Raw genomic sequence first — 16,569 nt, 5'->3', positions numbered from 1 at the left:
CAACCTTGCACTGTAAAAAAGTGACCATGCGCCTGGAGTGCAGGAAGGCGGACTGGGCGAGTTCAGAGCCCCGGAAACGCTGAAACCAGGCGAGACGCGACCCAACCAAGTCTCAATGCCCCCCGCCTCCCGCCCCGAAACGCGAGGAGAGCCCCAGCCCAAGAAGGCTCCGCTGACACAACAAAAGCCGCCGCCCTCGTTCCTCCAAACCTTTGCTCTCCGACGAGGCTTTTTTTCCCATAACCGGATCACCAGGTCCCAGCGAGCCCCAAGCTTAAGACCCTGACAGTATAAATGGCCCGCAAGTCGCGGAACTGGAACAAACTACGCTGGAATGCGCCGCGCCAACCGCTCCCCCTTCCCCGGAGCGGAAGTGCCCGCGACTCCACTGATTGTCGGGACTACATTTCCCAGAATCCCCCGGACCCGCCCGCGTGAGCCAAAATGACCAGGACTCCACTGAACGTTTGGACTGCGCTCAGAACGCTGAGGGAAAAACGTTCAGAATCTCACCCTTCAGGGAAAGCGCTGGGACTCCGCGGTGATCCTTGACTACGATTTCCGCAATGCCCATGGGGAACGAATCCTATATCTCTGAGCGCCTAGTAGGGAATGTGGACTGTGACCCTGAGGATCGTCCTTCCCTCTCCCTGAGTCCTTGAGCGAAAATACTGAACAGACAGGAATTCCTGAAGTCTAAACTCCTCCCAGGACTACAGGAGCGTTATTGGAAAGCGAGGAGATCCAATCTTCAAGGAATAAACGAGGAATGACTTTTTAGGGGTCAGTAGATGATTGATGATTGATTACTATAAACTGATAATATAAGGCTAAAACTAAAAGTTTAAAGAATGAGCAAAGTACAATGATTTGGGAGAGGCAATGAAGAACAGAGGCGCCAGGCCCTACTCTGGACGCTGTGGTACCACTGGTTTGGCAGGAAAGGGCCAGTGGGGAAGCCTCGTCCTCATGGAAAAGCTATCTTCCTTCATTACACTTTTCGTGGTATTATGTCTACTGAAGAGGTAAAAACACCAAATTTCAGAGAAGGCCGTAAATTGCCCAGTACTTCAAAGCAAGTGTAACTGGTGAAGCACTTGGCATTGATGTCAGACACCCAATGCCTATGATTTATTTAATGCAGTAGCATTAAGAAGGATCTTATACATAGGGAAAATATTTTATTTTCTCCCTTTATATTTTTTGGTTAAAATATCCTTATTATAGTTAGCAATTTGGAATCTGGCTTATGTTGGTTGATACAAATTAATAATAGAATAAGGCAAAATCAGAAAACAACCCATCTAAAATCCTTCTTCAAGATAACCAGGGGCTGGGTGCGGTGACTCACGCGTGTAATCCCAGCACTTTGGGAGGCCGAGGCGGGCGGATCACAATGTCAAGAGTTTGAGAGCAGCCAGGAGAATATGGTGAAAACCCATCTCTACTAAGAATACAAAAATTAGCCGGGCATGGTGGCGTGTGCCTGTAATCCCAGCTACTCGGGAGACTGAGACAGGAGAATCGCTTGAACCTGAGAGGCGGAGGTTGCAGTGAGCGGATGATCGTGCCACTGCACTCCAGTCTGGGCGACAGAGCAAGACTCCGTCTCGGGAAAAAATAAAAAAAGATAACCAGATTTTTTTCTCCTCATAAACATACATTGGCCTATGTATATTGTTTAGATCTGTGTCCCCACCCAAATCTCACTTTGAAATGTGATCCCCAATGTTGGAGTTGGGGCCTGGTAGGAGGTGATTGGATCATTGGGGAGGTTTCTAATGGTTTAGCACCATCCCCCTAGTGCTGTTCTCCTGATAGAGTTCTCATGAGACCTGGTTGTTCAAAATTGTGTAGCACCTCACTGCTCGCTCTTTTCCTCCTACTGTGGCCATGTGAAGTGCTGGCTCCCTAGTTGCTTTGCAGCATAATTGTAAGTTTCCAGAGGCCTCCCCAGAAGCTGAGCTGATGCTGCTATACTTCCTCTACAGCCTGCAGGACCCTGCATTAGCCAATTAAACCTCTTTATAAATTACCCAGACTCAAGTATTTCTTTATAGCAATGCGGGAATGGACTAATACACATCAATCTATGTTTTTGTTTTTTAAAAAACGAAGTCTCACGTTCTAGATTCATTTTATAAACTAAAAAAATACATTTTCACAATTTTGTTTACACATAAAAACAAGGTTACTATGCTAACCACACAATGCCACACATCCCCCTTCTTTGAAAATTGACTGACTGCCATTTCTATACCAGTTACAGCTGTATTGTTGCTCTAGTCTGCCCTTCCAAATGACAAAATTCATTGAGATGCTTTATCTTGGCCAGGCGCAGTGGCTCACGCTTGTAAACCCAGTACTTTGGAAGGCCAAGGCCAGTGGATTACTTGAGGCCAGGAGCTGGAGACCAGCCTAGCCAACATAGTGAAACGCTGTCTCTACTAGAAATACAAAAAATTAGCTGGGCGTGGCATGGTGGTACATGCGTGTAATCCCAGCTACTCAGGAGGTTGAGGTACAAGAATCACTTGAACTTGGGAGACCAAGATCACGCCTCTGTACTCCAATCTGGGTGACAGAACGAGACACTGTCTCAGAAAAAAAAAATAATAATAAATGGAAGGGAGGGAGGAAGGAAGCGAAGTGCACTCCAGCTGAGTGACAGAGCAAGACTGTCTCAGAAAAAAAAAAAAAAAAAGGAAGAAAGAAATGTAAATCAATCAATATCTTCTAAATAATTTAAAATTATTTTTCCAGAGTTATATTTTTAACATTTTGATCTTCAGCGACTCCAACATTCAAGATTATGTCTTTCTGGATTATGATCAATTCCTCTCCTTAGTGCATGATCTCAGGATGTACCAGATACTAGTTTTTATCCATTAATGGTGCTGCTAAACTTGAACAGTTGATTAAGGTGTTTCTCTCCAGAATTCTGCACTCTAAAATTATTTTTCCCCTAAAAAGTTACTACTATCTGGTGAAAAATTGAGATACTCCAACTTATTCTATGTTTATTTCTTGGCATTATGCTCTAAGAAAAAGCTTTCCATCTATATTATTTATTTGTTTATACCAGTGTGGATTTGTGAATTTTTATTATATTAATGAGTTCACATCTACTACTGTTATTATTTTGATTCTCTGGTTGTCTCAGATTTTGCCAGTAAAATCCTCTTCAAGCAGTCCCCTCTTGCCTTCTAGCTCTTCCTGTTCATCATGATATGAGCTCCTTGTGCACTGGTTTACTTTCTGATACTGTGTGCTGTGTGTTCCAAGTTCATGAGGTATTTTTCAAGTTCATTGGGTATTTTCCCTACCCTAGCCATGAGATCAGATATTTCTCCTAGGACTTCTGGTTCCTATTTGTGGAAAATGTAGTTAGAAACAAAGAACTGAGTGCTGGGTGTGATCACTGCTACCTTAGTGTTATTGATTCTTAACCCTCTCAGCTGACAAAACTAGCAAATATATACTTTTTTTTTTTTTTGAGACGGAGTGTCGCTCTTATTGCCCAGGCTGGAGTGCAATGATGCAATCTCGGCTCATTGCAATGTCTGCCTCCCAGGTTCAAGCGATTCTCCTGCCTCAGCCTCCCAAGTAGCTGGGATTATAGGCATGCACCACCAACCACGCCCAACTAATTTTGTATTTTTTGTACAGATAGGGTTTCACCATGTTGGTCAGGCTGGTCTTGAACTCCTGACCTCGAGTGATCTGCCCACCTTGGCCCGGCCTTTTTGTTTGTTTTTTGTTTTTTGTGGTAGAGACAGAGTCTCACCATGTTGCTCAGGCTGGTCTCAAACTTCTAGACTCAAGCAGTCCTCTCGCCTCAGTCTTTTTCCACTTTTTGTACTGCTATTGATGTCTACTTGTTATGATCTAGATTGCAATTGGAAAATACATTTTTATAGTGTCAAACTTTTACATTTATCAAGACTTGTTTTGTGGCCTAATATATGGTCTGTCTTGAAGACTGTTTCATGTGCAGTTGAGAAAATGAGTATTCTGTTGAGGGACGGAGAGTTATGTAAATGTCTCTTAGGTTGAATTGATGTATAATGTTCTTCAAATTATCTGTTTCCTTATTTATCTTTTGTCTGGGTGTCCTATGCATTTGAAAGAAAGGTAGGGAGTCTCTTTCTATTATTGGAGAGCTGTATATTTCTCCCTTCAATTCTGTCAGTATTTACATTTTATATTTCAGAACTCTGACATTTGGTGCATATATAAGTGTTTCATCTTAGTGAAATGAACCTTTTAGCAATATTAATGTCTTGTTTAACAGTTTTTGACTTAAAATCTAATTTATCTGTTGTTAGTATAGCTACCTGCACTGTTACTTTTTTTACATGGAATACCTTTCTCCATCATTTGCCTTTCATCTATGCATGTCATAGTTCTAATGTGCAGAGCATATAATTAGATACTGTCTTTCAATCATTTTGACAAACTACATCTTTTTATTGGGAAGTTTCATTAATTTCACTTAAACTAATTATACATAGGTAAGGATTACCATTTTAAATTTGTGTTTTGTATGTCCTATTGTGTTTTTTCCCCTCATTTCCTTCATTACTATTGTCCTTTGTGTTGAGGTCTTTTTTTGTAGTGATACATTTTGAATCACTTCTTTTTTCTTTCTTTCTTTCTTTTTTTTGAGATGGAGTCTCACTGTGTCGCCCAGGCTGGAGTGCAGTGGCGTAATCTCAGCCTACTACAAGACCTCTACCTCCTGGGTTCAAGCAATTCTCCTGCCTCAGCCTCCTGAGTAGCTGGGACTACAGGCACATGCCACCACGCCCAACTAATTTTTTTTTGTATTTTTAGTAGAGATGGGATTTCGCCATGTTGGCCAGAATGGTCTTGATCTCTTGACCTCATGATCCACCCGCCTCAGCCTCTGGAGGTGCTGGTATTACGGGCATGAGCCACTGTGCCCTGCCTTGAATCACTTCTTATTTTCCTTTGTGCATGTTTCATTGGTATTTTCTTTATAGCTATCATAAGTATAGGCAACATCCTAAAGTTATAACAATGTTTTACATTGATACCAACTTCACTTCAATCACATATAAGAACCCTACTCCTTCACAGCTTCTTCCTTCCCATACTGTTACTGATCTCATAGTACATCTTTACGTATTGTGTACTTATTTACATAGATTGGTAGTCATTTTTATGCATTTGTCTTTTACACTGTATAGAAAATAAAAGCTGGGATTACAAACTAAAATTACTATCATAATGTTGTTTGTATTGCTTCATGTAATTGCCTTTAGTATAGATCTTTATATTTTCATATGATTTCAAGTTATTGTCTAAAATCCTTTCATTTCAACTTGGAAGGATTGATTCCCTTTATCAGTTTTCCAGGCTGGAGTGCAGTGGCGCAATCTTGGCTCACTGCAACTTTCACTTCCCAGGTTCAAGCAATTCTCCTGCCTCAGCCTCCTGTGTAGCTGGGATTACAGGTGCCCACTAGCAAGCCCGGCTAATTTTTGTATTTTTAGTAAAGACAGGGTTTCACCATGTTGGCCATGCCTGTCTCAAACTCCTGGCCTCAAATGATCTGCCTGCCTCAGCCTCCCAAAGTGCTGAGATTACAGGAGTGACTGCACCTGGCCCCTTTATCAATTCTTGAATAACTTGTCTACTGGCAATTAATTCTCTCAGCTTATGTTTTTCCTGAAAAGTTATTAATTGATCGCTCATTTTGGAAGTATAGTTTTGCTGAATATAGACTCCTCAATACACCAGGTTTTTTTCTAGCACTTTAATACATCATCTGGCCTTGGAGATTTGCAGAGAAATCCACTGATGATCTTTTTTTTTTTTTTTTTTCCTTTTTCCTTTTTTGAGACAGAGTCTCCATCGCCCAGGCTAGAGTGCAGGGGCATGATCTCAGCTCACTTCAATCTCCACCTCCCAGGTTCAAGCGATTCTCCTGCCTCAGCCTCCCGAGTAGCTGGCACTACAGGTGTGCACCACCATGCCTGGCTTATTTTTGTATTTTTAGTAGACACAGGGTTTCACCGTGTTGGCTAGTCTGGTCTCAAACTCCTGACGTCATGCGATCCGCCTGCTTCAGCCTCCTAAAGTGCGATTATAGGCATGAGCCACTGTACCTGGCCAGAGCCACTGATATTATTGAGGATCTCTTGTACATGACAAGTCACTTTCATGCTGCTGCTTTCAAGGTGTTCCTTTGTCTTTTGATTATAATGTGTCTCAGTGTGGGTCTCTTTGGATTTATCCTACTTGAAAACAATAATTCAGTCGCTGCCAAAATGTGTGATTATTTCTCTTTTTGAGTACATAGTCACAGAAGTTCATGACTGTAGGTCCTTATGGAGATCTCTGGGGAAAAAATTAGTGCTGTAAACTTTTGCAATCTAGCAGGGTCCATCCTTATCCAGAACTGCCCTCCCACCCCATCAAAGGAATTGTGGATTTGTAAACTGGACATGTCTTGGAATTTATTTTTGGGCTGTGAGTCTGCATTAGAGGATTTAAGTTACACTTTGGTTCACTTGAAATAGAAACCTTCTACCTATATAGATTATGTAACAATTTAATAGATTTCTCACAAACTTATTTATTATTATTATTCTTTTTTTTTTTTTTTGAGATGGAGACTCACTCTATCACACAGGCAGGAGTGCAGTGGCACGATTTTGGCTCATTGCAACCTCTGCCTCCTAGGCTCAAGTGATTCTCCTGCCTCAGCCTCCTGAGTAGCTAGGATTACAGGCACACACCACCACACCTGGCTAATTTTTTGTATTTTTAGTAGAGATGAGGTTTCACTGTGTTGACTAGGCTGGTCTAAAACTCCGCCTCAGCCTCCCTAAGTGCTGGAATTACAGGCGTGAGCCACCATGCCCAGCCTCATCAATTTATTTTTTATATTATGGATAACAAGACCAACAAAGGAAGTTCAGCTAACCTGACTTGAAGCCTCCCTCCTTTTTCAAACACAGAGGAAGGATGATAATCTGTAATAATCCCCACCAATTGTGAAAATACACCCAAGTCAAAGTTATACTAGGGAACTCACCAGTGTCCACAAAAGAAAAAGGAAATAAAATCTGTGGTGAAAAATGGCAAAGAACATTAGCCCCACATAAGCTCAGGGTACTAGATATAGAACTAGGTATTTAATATTCAGTGTGGTTGGGAGAAACAGAAATATTAACCAGAAACACAATAAGTCCCACATGTTAACACCATGTTGTAACCAAGTTGATGATGCAGGACACACCAGAGAGCAGATATAGACCCTACCAAACTTTTAATAATTGTAATAGGCAAGTATTTTCTGTTTAACCTGCTGAGTATTCTGTTACAGTTACCTTGGAGATGAGCTATTCTGGTATCTGGTGACAGTTAAAAACCAAAACACACAAAACACAAAGAAGACTGCAGCCAATAGTTTTCTAATACTATGTGCACAAAAAGTTAATATAACAGGCCTGAGACTGCAAATCCTAGACAGGACTGCTTACAAGACTGGCCTTTAGCTGGTGTTAGGATACATGGAGTTTGAGAGGGTTGCCACCATTCCATAACTGGTAGGCATGGTTCAAGTTATTCTGAACACTTGCTCCCCTTCTTGGAGTCTAGAATCTTGATATGTACCGGAGGGATGATACCTACATGATTAGTCCCAATAAGAACCTTAGGTACGGGTTGATAATTAACTTCCATTGTAGACATTTCACAAGTACAATCACAATTCAATACTGGAGGAATTGCGACCTGTTACTCCATGCACAAAGGATCTTTACAAATTTATATCTGATTCCCTCCAGATATTATCCAAGAACCTTTTCCCTTTACTGATTATTTGTATCCTGTCACCATAATATAGGCATGAGTACAACTATATTCTGAGTCCTCTTAGCAAATCACAGAACCTGGAGAGATTGTCTTAGGGACCTCCAACCCACTATGCAAATTGAGACAGCATGGATGTTCGTAAAGTACCTAGCATCCTGAAAAGATACAGTCTAGAACATTAAGAATAAAAATCAAATCTATCTCTAGTAGACATTTTGCTGAAGAAAGCCGTTTAACCTAATGTACCCAAAATATCACCACGGTGTCTATGAATAGAATGACAATCCTGCTCTGTGTCCTAACTGGTTCCAGACTGTTAGAGGCCCCACTGCTGTCATGCTATTGTTCCCAACCCATACACACCTTTTCTTAAAAGAATCTTTGTTGATTCTTTATGTCCACATGTATACCCCTTTATTTCTATCTCCAGGATTTTTCCACTCCTTCACTTATGCTTAAAGCAAGTTCACATGCATTATGTACGAGGACAGCTGAAGACACTCACCAATTTTTCTCTATATTCAAACTAGAGAACATTTTGTTTTGAAAACCAATTTCCACAATCCTATTCCTTAATTTTGAGTCATGTCATATTATTATATACTTGATACACACCCAAAGAAAAGGAAATCAGTATGTTAAAGTGTTATCTCCACCCCCCATGTTTATTGCAGCACCATTCACGATAGCCAAGAAATAGGCCAAGATATGTAATCAACCTAAGTGTCCACTGGATGAATGAATAAAGAAAATGTGGCCGGTGGCTCAAGCCTGTAATCCCAGCACTTTGGGAGGCCGAGACGGGCGGATCACAAGGTCAGGAGATCGAGACCATCCTGGCTAATACGGTGAAACCCCGTCTCTACTAAAAAATACAAAAAACTAGCCGGGCGAAGTGGCGGGCACCTGTAGTCCCAGCTACTCGGGAGGCTGAGGCAGGAGAAGGGCATAAACCCGGGAGGCGGAGCCTGCAGTGAGCTGAGATCCGGCCACTGTACTCCAGCCTGGGCGACAGAGCAAGACTCCGTCTCAAAAAAAAAAGAAAAGAAAATGTGGCAAATATACACATCGGAGTACTATGTAGCCATGAAAAACAACAAAATTCTATCACTCACAGCAAAGTGAATGAGCCTTACAGGGCATTATACTAAGTGATATATACCAGGCACAGAATAATAAATACTACATGTTCTCACACATATGTGGAAGCTCAAAAAGTTAATTTCATAGAGGTAGAGAGTAGAACAGTAGTTCTTAGAGGTGAGGAGGCAGGGTGGTAGCCAAAGGTTGGTTAATGAATATAGAAATACAGGCAGGTAGGAGGAATAAGTTCTAGTGTTTTACACCACTACAGGGTGATTGTAATTAACAACGTATTATTTTCAAATAGCTAGAAGAGTTAATTTTAAAGGTTCCCAACACAAAGAAATGATACATGTTTGAGGTGATGGATACGTTAATTATACTGATTTGATCATTACACATCGTATACTTGTACCAACTATCACATGTGCCCCATAAACGAGTACAATAATTATGTGTCATTTAAAAATAATGACAAAAGCATATCAAGATTCAAGCGCCTCTTGTAACGCTTCCCACAGTCCTCACATTTAGATGTTTTCTCTTCCCTGTGGTCTCTTTGTTGGTCTTTAAGACATGAACTGTGTACAATGCTTTTCCCACAGTCCTCACACTGAAGTACTTTTTCTCTACTATGGAGTCTCTGATGGGTTAGATGAGTTGAGGCCCATCTGAAACCCTTTCCACACTTCTCACATTTGTATGGCTTTTCCCCAGTGTGAACCCTCTGATGGGAATGAAGCTGTGATTTGTCAGTAAATCTCTTCCCACATTCTTCACATTTGAATGGCTTTTCATCACCATGGAGTCTCTTATGATTCAAAATACTTGATGCCCGGCTAAAGCTCTTCCCACATTCTTTACAATGATAAGGTCTCTCTCCAGTGTGAACCCTCTGGTGCATGTCAAGATTAAACTTACTGTTGAAGCCCTTCCCACACTCTTCACATTTATATGGCTTTACTCCAGTGTGGACTCTGCGATGAGAATAAAGTTGTGAATTCTGAGTAAATCTTTTCCCACACTCCTCACATTTGAATGGTTTTTCTCCACTGTGGACTCTACGATGGGTATAAAGTTGTGAATTCTGAGTAAATCTTTTCCCACATTCTTCACATTTAAATGGTTTTTCTCCACTGTGGATTCTCTGATGATTCAAAAGACATGAGGCCCAGCCAAAGCTCTTCCCACATTCTTTACAATTATAGGGTTTCTCTCCTCTGTGGACCCTCTGATGAAAGTCAAGATCCAACCTCCTTTTGTAGCCCTTCCCACACTCCTCACATCTATATGGCTTTTCTCCACTGTGGGCTCTCTGGTGAGAATAACGTTGTGAATTTGTGTAAAATCCCTTCCCACATTCTTCGCATTTGAATGGTGTCTCTCCACTGTGGACTCGCACATGCCTTGAAAGACCTGAGGCCCATCTGAAGCTCTTTCCACATTCTTTACAAGTATATGGCTTCTCCCCTGTGTGGTCTATCTGATGCTTATAAAGATCTTGCCTATAAATGAAGTGTTTTCCACATTCCTCGCATTTGTACCGTTTCTCTCCTGTGTGGACCATGTGATGACTATTAAGTGCTGATTTCAGACCAAAGCTCTTACCACATATATCACATCTGAATGGTTTCTCTAGCATGTGAACCGTGGAATGCCTATTAAGATTTGCTCTACTACGGAAGCTCTTACAACATGTATCACATGTGAATGGCTTCTCCCCAGTATGGATTCTTTGATGTTCCTGAAGCTGGGAATCATGAATGAAGGCCTTCCCACATTTTTCACAAACATGAGGTTTCACTCCTGTGTGTAATTTACGATGAACATAAAGTCCTGATCTACGACTAAAGCCTTTCCCACACTGCTCACATTTGAATGGTTTCTCTCCAGTGTGGATTCTCTGATGAATCTGCAGATGTGAGCTCTGATTGAATTCCTTACCACACACATCACAATTATAGAGTTTCTCCCCCATGTGAACTCTCTGATGAATACGAAGAGCTGAGCTATAACAGAAACTCTTTCCACATTCATCACATGTATGAGACTTATCTCTTGACTGTAATTGTTGATGAAGATCAAGGATGGAGACATCACTAAAGAATTTTTTACACTTCCTACCTTCAGAAGGTTTCTGTCTTATGTGAATTATAGATAGTCCTGCATCAACCTGGCAGGGCATATCATCTTGTTTGGAGAACTGAAAGCTGTTTACCATGGAGTCTTGAAACCTGGTTAAGTCACTTGAAATTTGTTCGCAGTTTTGATGACTGAACAACCCTTCATGTGTTCCTACTTCTGGAACAGTCTCCATCTCAGTTTGGATCTTGTCTCCTATAATGACACAGAATTAAGAGATGTGGGCAAGTAAAGCCTTTATTCAATGTTATCAAGATTTCATACTTAGGACATAGCCTGAAATTGTATTAAATACAGGGAATGTTCAGATTGTGTTTTCCTTTTTTTAAGAGAGTGTCTCCCTCTGTCACCCAGGCTGGAGTGCAGGGACATGATCATGGCTCACTGCAGCCTTGACCTCCTGGGCTCAAGTGATCCTCCCACGTCCACCTCCTGAGTAGCTAGGACTACAGGTACATACCACCATGACTAGCTAATTTTTACATTTTTTTGAAGAGACGAGGTCTTGCTACATTGCCAAGGCTGGTCTTGAACTCCTGGCCACAAGAGATACTCCCATCTTGGCCTCCCAAAGTGCTAGGATTACAGGCTTGAGCCACTGTGCCCAGCCAATGTGTTTTTCAAGTACACTATGGACTCTCATTTGCATGAGACCAATTCAGAACCACACCAAGTGTCAGATGTGAAATACTTGGTAGAAATAAAACCTTACATGGTAGATTATGTAACTAATAAATTATGTAAACAGTGAAGTATGAATCAAATGTGAACTTTAAGGAGAAGCCACAACATCATCAAAACTTTGTATATTTTAGTTTGTATTGCATATCTTTATGAAGTAAAGAAATTATCCTAAGTCACAAAGAGGCCTGGGTGATATCCTCAGCATCTGACAGGCAATCTCTCGGTCCTAAAATGTCATGCCTGAGGAGAGTGTCTCTGTTTGCCTGGAGGCAAACAAATATGAGGTTTCACTCCTGTGTGTAATTTACGCTGAACATAAAGTCCTGATCTACGACTAAAGCCTTTCCCACACTGCTCACATTTGAATGGCTTCCCTCCAGTGTGGATTCTCTGATGAATTTGCAGGTGTGAGCTCTGCAAAATTAAAGCATCATATATGAAGGGAAGTGCTATCTCCTGGCAGGAGACCAACCAGCACAAAAATAAAGCATGAAACCACCAAAGCTAAGAAACCTCACAGAGTCCATTGCACACCCCAGCCACCTCCACCAGAACAGGCACTGATATCTATGGTTGAGAGACCCACAGACAGTTCATATCACAGGACTCTGTGCAGACAGCCCCCAGTACTAGCCCAGAGCTGAATAGACTTGCTGAGTAGCTAGACCCAGAATAGAGACAACAATCACTACAGTTTGGCTCACAGGAAGCCACATCCATAGGAAAAGGGGGAGAGTACTACATCAAGGGAACACCCTGTGGGACAAAAGACTGAACAACAGTCTTCAGCCCTAGACCTTCCCTCTGACAGAGCCTACCCAAATGAGAAAACCAACTCTGGTAATATGACAAAACAAGGCACTTTAACATCCACCAAAAAAAATCACACTAGTTCACCAGCAATGGATCCAAAAAAAGAAGAAATCCCTCATTTACCTGAAAAGGAATTCAGGAGGTTAGTTATTAAGCTAATCAGGGAGGCACCAGAGAAAGGCAAAGCCCAGGGCAAGGAAATCCAAAAAGCGATACAATAAGTGAAGGGAGAACTATTCAAGGAAATAGATAGCTTAAAAAAAAAACAATACAAAATTCAGGAAACACTGGACACACTTATAGAAATGCAAAATGGTCTGGAAAGTCTCAGCTATAGAATTGAATAAGTAGAAGAAAGAAATTCAGAGCTTCAAGACAAGTTCTTTGAATTAACCCAATCCAACAAAGACAAAGAAAAAAGAATAAGAAAATATGAACAAAGCCTCAAAGAAGTATGGGATTATGTTAAATTACTAAACCTAAGAATAATCAGTGTTCCTGAGGAAGAAGAGAATTCTAAAAGCTTGGAAAACATATTTGGGGAAATAATAGAAGAAAACTTCCCCAGCCATGCTAGATGCCTAGACATCCAAATACAAGAAGCACAAACAATGCTTGGGAATTTCATTGCAAAAAGATCATTCCCTAGGCACATTGTCATCAGGTTATCCAAAGTTAAGACGAAGGAAAAAATCTTAAGAGCTGTGAGACAGAAGCACCAGGTAACCTATAAAGGAAAACCTATCAGATTAACAGCAGATTCCTCAATAGAAACCCTACAAGCTAGAAGGGATTGGGGCCCTATCTTCAGCCTCCTCCAACAAAACAATTATCAGCCAAGAATTTTGTATCCACTAAAACTAAGCATCATATATGAAGGGAAGATACAGTCTTTTTCAGACAAATGCTGAGAGAATTTGCCACTACCAAGCCACCACTACAAGAACTGCTAAAAGGCGCTCTAAATCTTGAAACAAATCCTGGAAACACATCAAAATGGAACCTCTTTAAAGCATAAATCATACAGGACCTATAAAACAAAAACATATTAGAAAGCAAAAACAAAAAAATTTAAAAACCAAAGTACACAGGCAACAAATAGCAAGATGAATGCAACGGCACCTCATATCTCAATACTAACATTGAATGTAAATGGCCTAAATGCTCCACTTAAAAGATACAGAACTACAGAATGGATATGAGCTCACCAGCCAACCATCTGCTACCTTCAGGTGACTTACCTAACACATAAGGAGTCATATAAACTTAAAGTAAAAGGGTGGAAAAGGCATTTCATGCAAATGGACACCAAAAAATGAGCAGGGGTAACTATTCTTGTATCACACAAAACAAACTTTAAAGCAACAGCAGTTAAAAGAGACAAAGACGGGCATTATATAATGGCAAAAGGCCGGCCGGGCGCACACGCCTGTCATCCCAGCACTTTCGGAGGCCGAGGCGGGCAGATCACGAGGTCAGGAGATCGAGACCATCCTGGTTAACACTGTGAAACCCTGTCTCTACTAAAAAAATACAAAAAAATTAGCCGGGCAGGGTGGCGGGCGCCTGTAGTCCCAGCTACTCAGGAGGCTGAGGCAGGAGAATGGCGTGAAACCGGGAGGTGGAGCTTGTAGTGAGCTGAGATCTCGCCACCACACTCCGGCGTGGGCAACAGAGCGAGACTCCATCTCAAAAAAAAAAAGAAAAGAGAATTCAGCAAAGTTTCCGAATATAAGATTAATGTACACAAATCAGTAGCTCTTCTATACACCGCCAGCAACCAAGCAGAGAATCAAATCAAGAACTCAACCCCTATTATAATAGCTGCAAAAAAAAATAAAATACTCAGGAATATACATAACCAAGGAGTCAAAAGACCTCTACAAGGAAAACAACAGAACACTGCTGAAAGAAATCACTGATGACACAAACAAATGGAAACACATCTCATGCTCATGGATGGGTAGAATCAATATTGTGAAAATAACCATACTGCTAAAAGCAATCTACAAATTAAATGCAATCCCTATCAAAATATCACCATCATTCTTCATAGAATTAGAAAAAACAATTCTAAAATTCATATGGAATCAAAAAAAGAGCTCACAGAGCCAAAGCAAGACTAAAGCAAAAAGAACATATCTGGAGGCATCACATTAACTGATTTCAAACTATACTATAAGACCATAGTCACCAAAATAGTGTGATACTGGCATAAAAATAGGCACTTAGACCAAAGGAACAGAATAGAGAACCCAGAAATAAATCCAAATCCTTATAGCCAACTGATCTTCGACAAAGCAAACAAAAACATAAAGTGGGGAAAGGACACCCTTTTCAACAAATGGTGCTGGGATAATTGGCTAGCCACATGTAGGAGAATGAAACTGGATCTTCATCTCTCACCTTATACAAAAATCAATTCAAGATAGATTAAGGACTCAAATCTAATACCGAAACTATAAAAACTGTAGAAGATAACATTGGAAAAATCCTTCTAGACATTGGCTTAGGCAAGGATTTCATGATCAAGAACCCAAAAGCAAATGCAATAAAAACAAAGATAAATAATTGGGACCTAATTAAACTAAAGAGCTTTTGCACAGCAAAAGGAACAGTCACCAGAATAAACAGACAACCCACAAAGTGGGAGAATATCTTTACAATCTGTACATCTGACAAAGAACTAATATCCAGAGTCTACAACAAACTCAAACAAATCAGTAAGAAAAAACCAAACAACCCATCAAGAAGTGGGCTAAGAACATGAATAGACAATTCTCAAAAGAATATAGATATATGGCCAACAAACATATTTTTAAAAAACTCAAAATCACTGATGATCAGGGAAATGCAAATCAAAACCACAGTGTGATACCACCTTACTCCTGCAAGAATGGCCATAATCAAAAATCAAAAAACAGTAGATGTTGGCGTGGATGTGGTGATAGGGAACACTTCTACACAGCTGGTGGGAATGTAAACTAGTACAGGCACTATGGAAACCTTAAAGAACTAAAAGTAGAACTACCATTTGATCCAGCAATCCCACTACTGGGTATCTATCCAGAGGAAAAGAAGTCATTACGCGAAAAAGATACTTGCACACGCATGTTTATAGCAGCACAATTCAAAATTGCAAAATCATGGAACCAACACAAATGCCCATCAATCAACGAGTGAATAAAGAAACTGTGGTATTATATATGATGGAACGCTACTCATTCATAAAAAGGAATGAATTAATAGCATTTGCAGCAACCTGGATGAGACTGGAAACTATGATTCTAAGTGAAGTAACTCAGGAATAGAAAACCAAACATCATATGTTCTCACTGATATGTGGGAGCTAACCTATGAGGATGCAAAGGCATAAGAATGAGACAATGGCCTGTAATCCCAGCACTTTGGGAGGCTGAGGCAGGTGGATCACAAGGTCAGGAGATCAAGACCATCCTGGCTAACACGGTGAAACCCCGTCTCTACTAAAAATATTTTAAAAATTAGCAGGGCATGGTGGCAGGCGCCTGTAGTCCCAGCTACTCGGGAGGCTGAGGCAGGAGAATGGCATGAACCCAGGAGGTGGAGCTTACAGTGAGCAGAGATCGCGCCACTGCACTCTAGCCTGGGCGACAGAGCGAGACTCCATCTCAAAAATAAAAAATAAAAAAAAAAAAGAGACAATGGACTTTGGGGACTTGCAGGAAAGAATGGGAGGAGGGCAAGAGAGAAAAGACTACAAATATGGTGTAGTATATACTGCTCGGGTGATGAGTGCACCAAATTCTCACAAATCACTAAAGAACTTACGTAACCAAATACCACCTATACTCCAATAACTTACAGAAAAAATTTTTAAAAATAAAAATTAAAAAAAAGCTCCAAGACGAGTCAGAGAGAAGGCATATTACTCAGTGTGGTCATAAAAAAACCCTTAGAAGTTTCCATGGGATGTGGGTAAACTGCATGTACCTAAAAATAGTATCCCAACAAGTAATC

The 16,569-nt window shown here is 40.8% G+C and overlaps 1 protein-coding gene across 3 annotated transcripts in view; it reads right to left on the bottom strand.

Moving 5' to 3' along the window:
* Positions 1–9,016: 9,016 nt before the first annotated feature.
* The window catches only part of ZNF225 (zinc finger protein 225), an 18,587-nt gene continuing 11,034 nt past the window's right edge, over positions 9,017–16,569 (bottom strand). For 2 of the 3 annotated variants that reach the window (XM_011997739.1, XM_011997737.1), the window contains exon 5: positions 9,172–11,268. In XM_011997739.1, the coding sequence (XP_011853129.1) occupies positions 9,383–11,268 (1,886 nt within the window). In that variant the 3' untranslated portion in view covers positions 9,172–9,382. Of the gene's footprint in view, positions 11,269–16,569 lie in introns of all 3 variants that reach the window. The other variant, XM_011997738.1, reaches the window with a different exon arrangement.

Source organism: Mandrillus leucophaeus, unplaced genomic scaffold (assembly GCF_000951045.1).
Source record: "Mandrillus leucophaeus isolate KB7577 unplaced genomic scaffold, Mleu.le_1.0 Scaffold546, whole genome shotgun sequence".
In the NCBI taxonomy this organism is placed as follows: Eukaryota; Metazoa; Chordata; class Mammalia; order Primates; family Cercopithecidae; genus Mandrillus; species Mandrillus leucophaeus.
Note: the sequence above shows the minus strand (reverse complement) of the source record. Positions and strands in the feature narration are given on the sequence as shown.